The sequence below is a fragment of the Lutra lutra genome, chromosome 5 (assembly GCF_902655055.1).
Source record: "Lutra lutra chromosome 5, mLutLut1.2, whole genome shotgun sequence".
NCBI lineage: Eukaryota > Metazoa > Chordata > Mammalia > Carnivora > Mustelidae > Lutra > Lutra lutra.
This window is the reverse complement of record NC_062282.1, coordinates 35,553,416-35,565,822: the sequence shown is the minus strand read 5'-3', so window position 1 is coordinate 35,565,822 and position 12,407 is coordinate 35,553,416. Positions and strand designations below refer to the sequence as shown.

The 12,407-nt window shown below is 38.9% G+C and overlaps 1 protein-coding gene across 1 annotated transcript in view; it reads left to right on the top strand.

Annotated features, from left to right (window-relative positions):
* The first annotated feature begins 338 nt into the window (after positions 1 to 338).
* The window catches only part of FGF10 (fibroblast growth factor 10), an 83,903-nt gene continuing 71,834 nt past the window's right edge, over positions 339 to 12,407 (top strand). Inside the window, exon 1 of the mRNA XM_047731261.1 lies at positions 339 to 1,368. Coding sequence (XP_047587217.1) covers positions 1,026 to 1,368 — 343 coding nt within the window. The 5' untranslated portion in view covers positions 339 to 1,025. The remainder of the gene's footprint in view (positions 1,369 to 12,407) is intronic.

Sequence of the window (12,407 nt, the reverse complement as noted above, 5' to 3'; positions counted from 1 at the left end):
CGGGGCGGAGGCTGCGGCCGCGGGGCCACGGGGAAGGGACCCGGCAGCCCCCAGCTCCGCGGAGGCATCGGGCTCTCTCCTCCTTGCTCCCCTACTCTCCCTCCCCTCTCGGCCCCCTCCCCCTCCCTCTCCCTGGCGTTCCCAGCAGCCGAGGGTTTCAGATGTCCCACCGCCGTTTGACCCCCCTCCCCCCGCTTCTCCACCCCTGCAAATGAGGTTTGACCAGCAGAGGCAGAGCCCACCTCTGGCTTAGAATCACTGACATTTAGACTCCAGGCTTCAACCTGTTTACAAGCGGGCTTTCCAAAGGAAGGGGGTGGGGGGGGGGAGGGAAACAGGGCCAAACAAAACACCAACCGCCATCTCCCCCAAACAAGAAGTGACTTTCTGGAGGCTTCAAATCAACAGGCACCACCAAAAAGAGAAAGCAAGAGGGGGAAGGAAACAACAGCGACCGGCAGCTCGCCTCCAGTTCTGACAACTCCAAAGGGACGCGCTTTTAGAACCGGCTGGGGCTCTGCCGAGAGGGGCGAGAAGGTGCCAACCCCCGAGAGGCGCAGATATCTCCCCCAGCCTCCCACCCCGACCTCTGTGGGTTTTGTTCACCGTGCTGTCATCTGTTTTTTAGACTTTTTTTTTTTTTTTTTTTTTTTTTTTTTGCATCTAACATGGTGAAGAAAGGAGTGAAGAAGAGAACAAAGTAACTCCTAGGGGAGTGAAGATCGCTGGTGACCAACACAACCACCGCCACCACCAGCTCCTGCTACTGCGGCCACCCACGTCCACCATTCACCGGGAGACTCGAGAGGCGCACGGCAGCGGATCCGAGAAAGGAGCGAGGAGAGGCAGCCGGCCCTTCCGAGGAGTTATGGATGTTGGTGCATTCACTTCTGGCCAGATCCGCGCCCAGAGGGAGCTAACCAGCGGCCGCCACCTCCAGCTGTCTCCTTGCCTCGCACCAGGTCTTACCCTTCCAGTATGTTCCTTCTGATGAGACAATTTCCAGTGCCGAGAGTGTCAGTACAATGTGGAAATGGATACTGACACATTGTGCCTCAGCCTTTCCCCACCTGCCTGGCTGCTGCTGCTGCTTCTTGTTGCTGTTCTTGGTGTCTTCCATCCCTGTCACCTGCCAAGCCCTTGGTCAGGACATGGTGTCACCAGAGGCCACCAACTCCTCTTCTTCTTCCTCCTCCTCGTCGTCTTCCTCCTTCTCCTCTCCTGCCAGTGCGGGGAGGCATGTGCGGAGCTACAATCACCTCCAAGGAGACGTCCGCTGGAGAAAGCTATTCTCTTTTACCAAGTACTTTCTTAAGATTGAGAAGAACGGGAAGGTCAGCGGTACCAAGAAGGAGAACTGCCCGTACAGTAAGTAACAAACGCGCGCTCCCCTCCTTCCAATTATCCACCCCCCACCCCACAAGGGGGGGAAAATCTGTTCCAGATGTGGCCAGCTAAATATTTACGTCCCCAACCCCTGTAAAATGATTAAGTGGAATACTTTCACACTAAATCACTCCCCCCCCCCATACATTGTGCTGCCGCACCCCCTCTCCTTGGCGCAGCTCCCTCCACACCCCCGACTCTTTGCCACCCTTTCTGCCCCGTCTCTCCGGCTTGTCATTCCCAGGACCACGCCGGGCGCTGGAGAGTTGTTGCTGTGCCTAGATGCCCCCTCTCCGTCTCCATAGCCCTTCCGCACCTCATCTCAAGGTCCCCTCGCCCTCCCTTCTGGAAATGGCTCGAGTAAACACATTTGGTTTCTTTTCGCTGGCAATCTTATTAAGAGTTTTGGGACAGTTTCCTCAAGCTGAAAATAATTATCAGCTGTCAATTATAGGGGCTTTATGGGACCTTTATTTAAGAAAGAAAAGTCAATTCCGCTGGCTCCCCACCCCGATCTCTTTACCCCACTACCTATCTAGACAGGAGTGCAAACATTTTTCTGGTTCTGATTTTTCCCCCCCTCATGTTGGTTTGAGTGATCACAGTCCATGAAGTTAGCTTTTCAGGCACCACCGCTGCTATTTGTCTTCTGCCTGCCTTCTCTCTTGGTAACATGATGCTCATGTCTGCATTGTCAATGGCATATGCGCTGCTTTGTGGTGTCCTGTTGTACTCCTTTCTTCTGAAACTTCTCATATTGCAGAGCCATACTACTACAGCACTGTAAACATCTGGGACTGGATTCACACAGACCTCACACAAATTTCATTGTCATTCTTTTATTTTTAAAGTAAAAGTCATAAGTCTGTTTCCATGGCTATAGTTTGTCCCCTTGGATGAGGTTTTCTGCTCAGGACGAATTACGCCCTCCGCCTCATCCCTGGATTTCTTTCCGTTTTCTTCTCTCTCTTTCCTTCTTTAGCTCTTTCGCTTCTTTCTTGCAGGGCTGTGGGCTGGGTAGAGGGAGGAAGAACTAGAAGAGGAGGGGTGGATATTGTGTCTCTTCTTGAATCAGTCCAGCAAAGCCAGATTATTCCGTTGGCTTCCTTTCCTAGTTACTTTCAAGTGGTGAGACTTATTCACTCTCTATTGATTGCTGTTTGAAAGGATCCTGAGGCTATGTAATGGCACACTGAGGACAGTAGACAATGACATTTAAACATCTTTAATGACCATTTAGCACTATCTCAATGGTCCTTCCAAATTACCCTTTATGTGTCAGTTGTTTGGGAATTTCTTGCCAACTGACTTAAATACAAGGGTTGGACATTCCAAGATACCTTGGCCCAGAAAAGTATCTGGTACTAAGGGAAAAGACAGTTAATCAGAATTTAGCATTCTCTTTTTAAATAAAGATTTATAGGAATTAAGACTTAAGATTTCTTATTTGGGGATCCACATATATTCAGCATTAACTTCTGTTCCTCTTCAGCAGCTGCTTCCATTTACTAAAATTAGCAGTATGTTTAGAAGTAATAAGTGAAAGTATTTTAAAGTATTCCATCTTGTATTTAATATAGAGATGTTAAATAGTCCATTACCTATTTTTTTTCCATTCTGATTCATAGAAAGTGGCTGAAATAATGTCATTTATGATTTTTTTTGTTTGAAAGTCATTTGTTACCTGAATTCATTAGATACTGTGCATAGATGTAATAGTTGTTGATTAAAATTTAATACCTTTGTTCACTTCTAAAACAAAAGAGCTGTGTCATCCAGGTAGGATGATAGGGGAAGAAGCAAGCTAAACACTTGCTAAAGAGTGAGATGGGAGTTTAAAAAGAAAAAAAAAAAATCCCCATTGATTGAAACCTTTCCTTGTATTTTTAGTTCATGGAGATAAATATATTTTCAAAGTGTTAACCTTGAGCAAAATTCCATTTTTTTTTCTGACACTAATTTGATTTTGCTATTGGTATATTTTAAGTGTCTTTATAATGTGATACAAGGACCAATCTATACTAGTTTGTTTATGCAACTGAATTAATATTTTCGTGTGTGCTTATTAATAAAATGATTGTCAGGATACACATAGAAGTATATTTTTACAACAAGACTTATCTGTGAAGAGAAGAGTATATAATTTTTATTGCATAAAAACTAGTGTGGAAAATTTCCACTTTAACTATCCAAAATATAATAATATCTCTTCCATATGATAAAGTGTAGCAACAGCCCTTGTTAAAATATATCTTATATAGTAATGCAATGTTAATTAATGGTTGAAAATGAAAGGGGGTGGGGCTTACTGCTAAATAATGTCAAACCAGAATAATTTAGGCTTTCCAAGAACATCTGTATCAAAACATAGCAAGTGAAAAGTAGAGGTTGAAAAAGTCTTAATTTCACATGTGGCTGGGTAATCAGAACACTGCTACAATTTCCAGCTGGACTGATTCAGCTGAACTACATGGTATCATTAAGATATTGTCTAAATGTTGCATAATTACATGTGAACAAACTTTTGCCATGCCTACAGGGTAACCAGCCAGCCAGCCCACCAAATGGTAGCCTGCTAAATATTAGGGTTTCTGAAGAGTGTCAGTTCCTTGTCCAAAAACCACTTTTCAGTAACATTTTCCTAAACAAGTTATTAATTATTCTCAATATACAAAGCTGTTCTTTTGAGGTTTGCTTATTTGAAGCTTAATTTTCTTTGTTACTTTTGACCCTAGTATTATTGCTGCTAAAATACAATAACAGCTTATCTAAGAGGTTACATGTTTGGGATGTCCTGGGTAATTAAACAACTGCTTTATTGGCTTTTTGCCAGCAAAATACTAACAAAGGGGAAGTAAGGAAATCACCCATAAGCATTGCAAAATCATTTTTAACTTCTACCTCCAAAGCTGGTTCCCAGAAATTGGATGGTTCTAAAAATATTATATGTCTAAAGAAACTCTTCTCAATGGGTGATTATAATTTTTTTTTTTTTTTTTTTTTTTAGTGGAAGAGGGGTGGTTTTGGTTTGCTTCTATGCCATTATATGAAAATAGAATAAAGGGAGCAAAGATGAATTATGTTTTTTCAGCTAGAAGTCTAAGAAAGCTTGAATAATTTAGAATAGCTGTAGTGTATCTGTCACTAGGTTTGCTTAGGCTCATTTAAGTTTGTTTTATCATTCTTTACATCTAGTGCTTTGCCCTTGAAACATTACCACTCAGCTCCAGTTCTGGCCTCCTAGAAAGGCTGGATACAGCTGTTAGATACCCTTGCAACTGGGACGGGGTAGACTTACTTCTGGATGTGAGTGGACTGTGGGCTTCTCCCACGGTTGTCACTTGTAGAAAAGGGGAGTCTAGTGAAAAGAAAATATATCCCTAAACTTGAGATTGCCGAGAATGGCTATTCTCAAAACAGAAAGCCACAGTGCTTGGGAGTCTTTGCAGGAAAGGAGCTCCAGAAACAACGAGAAATCAGTGCAGCATGTGCCTATTTCTTCAAATATATAGATCATTTAACACATCATGGTCCTATAAATAAGGTATAACTATCCATATTTTTTCAAAGATGAAGCTGAAAAAAGGAAATTATCCAAGGTCATTCAACTGGAAACCAAATCTATTTGGTTATTTCTTTTACCTCCACTACTGGCAACATTGATGCCAATAATATTCTAATTAGATGCCTCAAAACTCTAAACAACAAATTCTAAAATCGTAATCACTTCTTGCAATGAACACCGACAGTTCTTCAGGTTCAAACTGGAACGGTAGTAAATTGGGAGAGGAACAGAAATGAAACATGTTCAAGGTGTCGTCACTGCAGGTGGCTACATGGTATCAGACAAGGTTAGTGCATTATCTAAGTGAAATATCTCTTTCGATATTTTGTTTGGGAATATATCTGCTTATGGAAATACAAAGTACATGTACACAGATCTCATCTCTTCAACAGGGCATTAGAAATACATGACCATTTAAGAAAAACCCGTGAATGTCATTGTGTATAGTAATTGTTTACAGCTGAGGGCAAAATGTTTAATTGTTCCCACATGTAATAAAGTAATTTTTTTTGTAAATACCAGTGTGAAATTGGGCTGTTGCAGAAACTTCTGATATACTACTCTAAAAAGGGCAAAATCATAGAGACCTCAAGCTATATATATATTAAGAAGGCTTTAAAATGAGTCTACAAATCTAAAAGGTATTTTACCACATATAAATGACAAATTACTGTCTAGGATTAAAAGTTTGCCTTATTACTTCTGAATCAGGACTAGGACTTATTATAAGAAGTTAAGTAAGGGCGAGAAAGTAATTGTTGAGAAAAATAGGGATTTTAATATCATCTCCTAATAAATATACAATGGATTTTTGGAAAGAAAACCTATATACAACTGGTATCTTATTTAAGTTGTGGTCATTTCTAGAGTTTGGTCGCATAATTTACAGCTGACAGCACTTAATCATGCGCACTGAGGATTTATGCAGGTGGAAGGCACTGTATTTAATGTTTACATGACACTGTCCTGTTGCCTTTACTGCATTCCTACCATATGGACCCTCCACTTTGATGGCTTCATCATAAATCCATTTAAAAAATGCGCAGTTACAGAGTTTCCTCTTCATAAACCTGATTTATAACCTACTAGAAGAAACCCAAGAAAGCAGTTGGCAGAAATCACATGCCAATATTAGAGTATGAGAACTCAGAAATGCCAATTTCTAGGTAGGTCTTGGGTATTTTAGGATTCTATTAGGCAAAGGTATGGCCCATTCTTTAAAAACAGGTGTTTTCAAAATGATGATTAAGCACAGAATTTAAAAGAAAAATTGTGTCTCACAGAGCGAAGGAAACTCCATTGCATGCCTATTTTCTTCTATACTTTTACTGTCTGGTTTAGAGCAAAAAGGCTTATCCCAGTTCATTTTTTTAGTGTTTAATGAACTTAGAGTAGAATATGAATGAGCACTTTAAATTCCTGCACAGTCACCTTCATGTGCCGAGGCAAACCCCATTTATTATCCAAATGTCTGACTTTCCACAAGCCAAAAATGCTGGAAAAAAGTTGACAGCTCATTTGAAATGGAGCTAATGTTCCTCACATTTATGAGCTGCCTGTGAATATCTGCATCTTTCCTAAGCCTTAAATGTCTGGATACTTATCCAAAATTGTAGTACAAATGATATTTCTTTATTATCCTTCAGAAAGAAGAGTAATACATGTGTATTAGTTCAAAGTGATTTTAATCTATCTTAACATTAATTCTGTGAACTCTGCAATGAAGAGTAATTCAGATGACATTTTTAGTATTACTATTCCAACATTTGTTCGCATGAAGAGTTGATACTTGCTTAATATAAATAAGTAAAATATTAGCATTTCCCTCCCAGAATTTAAGTTCTTTTTCAATCTTCCAGTATGATGAGACATAAGATTTATGTTTATGTGATTTTAATACAGCTTTATCACAGTCTAGAAGATAATGAACCTCATTTTGTCTCAAGTCTTTTATGTAGAAATAGCTTCATTTTTTATGGTGTATTGCAATGATTTCAGACTCATTTACATTTACTATGTGACCAGTGGTGTTGTTACTTGGTTTTGCCAATCAAAAATACTTAACTTTTCATCACTGGCATTCTACCCCCCCCCCCCCCCCGCCAGTGCCTGCTCCCTTTACCTGTGCCAGTCAGTCTGGATGACAAGTGACAACCTAGAACTAGGCCTCTAAAGTTAGTGAAAGAAAATGTACCTGCATCTTGGGAAGTCATCAGTGACACTCTGACCAAGAATTAATGAATATAAAGTGTCAATGTTTTATAGAATCAGTTTAAAACCAAATATTTAATCAGTACAGAGTTGACACAAATAGAAAGTTTCAAGATACCTAAAAGGGAATCAGGTCATTCACCAAATAATAGCTTTAAAGGCTCCCTGGCCTTAAAATCAGGTCAGTTGTGTTCTTTCTTTGAACACTGTGTTCTAATTGGAACAATAAATCAAAGAAGACACTCGGAGTAGATTCCCATGTAAGGTGGACAACTGGACAGTGACTTTTTACTGCTGCTAACACGTGCATCCAATTACCATCTGAAAGATTCATAGTGCTGGCAGTAAAGCATTGCCTCATTTTATAGTTCACCTAATAATTCTTTAGCCTAAATCTGTCCACCTTTACCTATATCTAATCTGTCAGTATGTGTGTTATCATTAATGAGGAATTTTCAAATGTTTGGCATGCTTCCTACAGTGAATGATGACATGGAGCGATTAATGAACCATTTAATTAACCATAATAGAAGAGGCAAAGTATTGATTAAGTCAATATATCCCCAACTTCAGGTAACTGTCAACTAAATATAACCTAATAACTGCACCACAGCTATCACTTAATTATGAATAGTGTGGGTTAACTGCAACTCAATTCCAAATAGCAATGTTTAACTGCAAAATTGAGAACTTTTTAAAAAGATCATTTTTCTATAATCATTATTTTCTTTCAAGCACCTGGTGTTAACATACTTTACTGGAAAACGTATGTGTTGGTTTTCATCCTTAACCTTGTTTGATGCCTTGCCCCTATTTGACGATAACCTGACATATTCATAAAGTCTCTACAAGTCAAGGCTCATCAACTTCTAATAGTTCTTTTTTTTTAAGAATGTATTTAGCAGGGAGCCCAATGCGGGGCTCGATCCCAGAACCCTGGGATCATGACCTGAGCTGAAGGCAGACGCTTAAAGACTGAGCCACCCAGGGGCCTCGATAGTTCTGTCTTGAGACATTTATACACCTGAAATATTAGCCACCTGAGGTAGCCCTGCCTCTGATACTTTTTCAGAAACCATGATGCCTTTTCAGTCCTTCATTATTTTCCTCCTCTTTTTCTTGTCCCCTCCTCCCACCCGACTTTTCCCTGGTTTCCAAACCCTTTCCATACCACTTGGGCCAGGGAAAGTCATCCATTATCATTGCTTACATGTCATATTTGGAGTCAGCAGCCTCAACCTTTTTGAATGTGCAACATTCAAGGTAGATAGCTTATATTCTATGCATAAACTTCTTCAGCAATGTAAATTCCACATACCCCATCAGGAGTCTCTTCTCTTGTTGAATCTCCAGTGAATTCTCTCTTATCCCAGCACTCAGGTCAATTTCTTTTCTTTTTTTTTTTTTTTAAAGATTTTATTTATTTCACAGAGAGAGATCACAAGTAGACAGAGAGGCAGGCAGAGAGAGAGAGAGAGGGAAGCAGGCTTCCTGCTGAGCAGAGAGCCCGATGCGGGACTCGATCCCAGGACCCTGAGATCATGACCTGAGCCGAAGGCAGCGGCTTAACCCACTGAGCCACCCAGGCGCCCCTCAGGTCAATTTCTTATAGCCTTGCCTTTAGTGAAATAGGCAAACCACAGAAAAGTACCTTCTGTGAATGAATGCTGACTGGTTATTAAATCATCTTTCTGTAGTTTGTCCCAGATTAAATATTCTGTTTCCAATTACTCTCTTTACAGGTTCCTTTTACCTTTCTTTTAACTTGTTTTAGTACATGTAACACTTACTAGCTACTTTGTCAATTTCCCTACCTTTCTGTCTTTGGACTCCTGTGAGAGAAAGTAAAGACGATTTAGAGAATCAAATAACTATTTTTCTTTCTTCTATTTTAGTCAACATTTATTTCAAAGAAGATGAATGCTAACCATAAAGGTTTTTACTATTTCCAATTTCATGATTTTCCTTAAAGTACAAAGCTTCTCTGTACATCCCTGCCAAATGTAGCTTTAAAAAATAAAACTCATTTTCTTATTAATAATGATTGTCAAAAAATGTAAAATATACATGCATATATATACTCCAACCTGACCAAATATAGAAATGCATATATCTTTGTTGGAAAAATATTAAGACACTGACAGGAGTTAAAATTTGAGTTAATAGAAACATGTGTTCGTATTTCTTTCAAGGAAGAGCCTTTTTGTACTGATGGCTGAATTAAATTTATTTTTGTTATATACAGAATCTGACTATATATGTTAGATTGCTCTGTTACCATAGTAATTAAAAGTCAAGCTTCTTTTTACAATTGACTTCAAATTAAAAAAACACAATTGGTTTCAAATTATATAAATATATAGATGTAGATATATTTCCGAAGCCTAAATTTCTTCAATTTATTAATAGAATTATTAAAAGAAAAATTAATATTTTGTAACATGGGGAAAATGGTGACATATGACATTAATTTACAACCTATTTCTCATCTAAAGTGAGCTATATTTAAAATGTTATTAATAACAGTAATTACCAATTTAGTAAACCAGATTTCTAGGGCATTTTTTGGAACATCTCCATAGAAGGGTATGATTCCACAAATATGAAAAAAAAAGTGCTAAGTGTGTTGATCAGATTATGGAATAAAAACTTAATAAACAAAACTACAGAAGTGCTTTAAAGCTGAAGCAAGAGAGACAGTAAAGGACATATAATTAGAAGGTGCGAAGCCAGAGGAAAAGCAGAAGAAGCCAGAGAGCATTTAGACACAGACTGTGGAAGGAGGAGGACATGCTTTTTGCTAGAGTGATGGAGACAAGGGTTTTGAACTCCCAGGAAAGAGATCAAGCTAATGAGTAGCACTGCAAAAGGGCTGACATGACAAGAAACGTGTGAAGGAAATATAACCCAAGCACTGGCATTTGACGGCATGTTAAATTAACTGAAATGAGAACCTGTGATCTAAAAAGAATCCTACAGAAGTAATCGCACCACGGTATCAAAGTAAGAAAGGCTAAGTCCGGAGTTCCTGCTAAAGAGGCAGTAGGAAAGAGGGATTAAAAGTGTGGGCTTTGATTAAAAGTGATTACAAGTATGGTCCTGGATTGAAAATGCGCTTTGAAGACACAGAAGTCGGTGTAGTTAAGGTTTTGAACTGCCAGACAACAGTGTATGACTTGGGCAAGTTGTTATCAGTAAAACAACAACATTAACAATACCTTCCTCTTTCCTATATGGTTGCAATTAAATGAGATTATTCATTCATGCAGCAGAAATTGGGTGCCTGCTTTGTGTCAGATACTGTGTGACACGTACATACAGTACTGAAAAACGATGGTTTTGCTCTCATAGTCCAAAGACAGTGACCAAAAGAAAGAAAGAAAGAAAGATCAAGTAAACAAAGATGTGATGAAAAATTGACGTAAATGCTAGGAAGAAACAAGTAGTATACTCTAAAAGAAAACAATTGGCAACTATTCTAAACCTCATGGTTAAAAGGCATCTGAAGGTGGGGGGTAGGAAGAGGATGGCGAGTGATGCCTCCTCCAAGAAGTACAGAATCAGCGCACTGAGCCTGGGGTTTGGTGAGAAGTCTGGAGAAGTCAGACTTAATGAATGGACTAGATTAATAGTGCCTGGTGCCTAATAAGGCCTCATCAAATGGGTATTATATAAAGAAAATGTAAAGATGATGCTTCCCATTGTTTTAAGGAAAAGGATCAGGAAAGCAACTAGCAGATTATTTGCTGAAGAAGGAAGTAAAAATACTGGAACTGAAGAAAGGCAGGAATGAGGAATCACTTAGCATTTTTATTAAAGGGAAATATTTGGACATCTGAAATTATTTAAGATTTGAAATTATAGTATTTGTAATGCTCTAAAGTTTGGGGGGAAAGAACAAAGATCTGATTTATTAAGAAACTAGTAACAGATATTTGAAAACTGAAGATAATTTGAGGAGAGAGAGAGAGAGGAGTTGAAAATTAAGAAGATAACACAGGAGTTCAAGGACATATTGTAAAAGAACAAAGGAAAACAAACAGGGATGAAATAGGTAACTGTGGAGATTAGAGGAAAGGAGATTATTGCAGAAAAGGCAAAAAGAGAAAAGCGATTCTAGGTGAGATATTTCAAGACAAACTATGCTTCAATTTATGATATGATTTTGAGCCAGGATTATCAGAGAGGCTCAGCTCTCAGTAAATTCTGTAGAAGGTTCTTGATTCTCATCCCATGACTGTGGCCTTTTTGGCCACATAGCCTCAAAGGGTTTACAATCTAGACATAGATCCTCACAAGGGGTTGGAAGATAATATAAGACATTTATACTAACCACCAAAGAAGCAGGGCAGAAACAAAGTGGACAGCAACCCACGCAATGCATGAATGACATGGACAGGATCACACTGGCGATAAGGACTCCAGCTAGACATCAACAGAATGAGAGGAGCAAGAATGTCCTAAAAGAGAGCACAGAACCTTTTGTGAAGTTTCCAGGCAATAACAGGTAGGCAAAGGAGGTGGAGCAGAGTTTACAGGCTGGGGGGCTACCTTATGAAACACTAAGTAACATACACTAGAAAGTGCTGTCCTGTGGGGCGGGACTATGGTATATAAATACCCTTGTATTTAAGAACTTCAATTTTCTGCTAAAATGCTACATGAACAGATTTTTCATTGAAAATTGGCCTTCATTATTTGTTTTACTTCTTGAAGTAAAGGAAAAACAAAGAGAAAGCAGAGAAATATTTTACAAGGCTGTATAAATTTTAGTATAATAGATGTAACCTAAACATACTGAAATTCTAGCTTGATCAGCAAAACAAACCAAAACTCAAAACTGATTTTATATTAGGGACACAAAATAGTTCTTATGATCCATCCCAAATGGCACTCATCGTTACTTAAAAATTTAAAATAGTCTCTACTGCAGAAGTTCTTAAAATACACATAGCACTGGGAAGGGTTTTGTCATTTCTCAGCCGATTCCCAAAGGCTACTATTGAAGCCTCATCAGTACTTGCTCCCATTGTGTATTTCTTCTTGTCATTACTGTTCTAAATTAGCTCAGACTTACCTGGTTTAGGTGATTAGGAAAAGAAACAAAGTAGCTACAGCTCCTTCTCTTGCAAAAGAATATACTTAAATATTTTTTTTAAAGATTTTATTTATTTATTTGAGGGAGAATGAGTGAGAGAGAGTATGAGAGAGAAGAAGGTCAGAGGGAGAAGCAGACTCCCCAAGG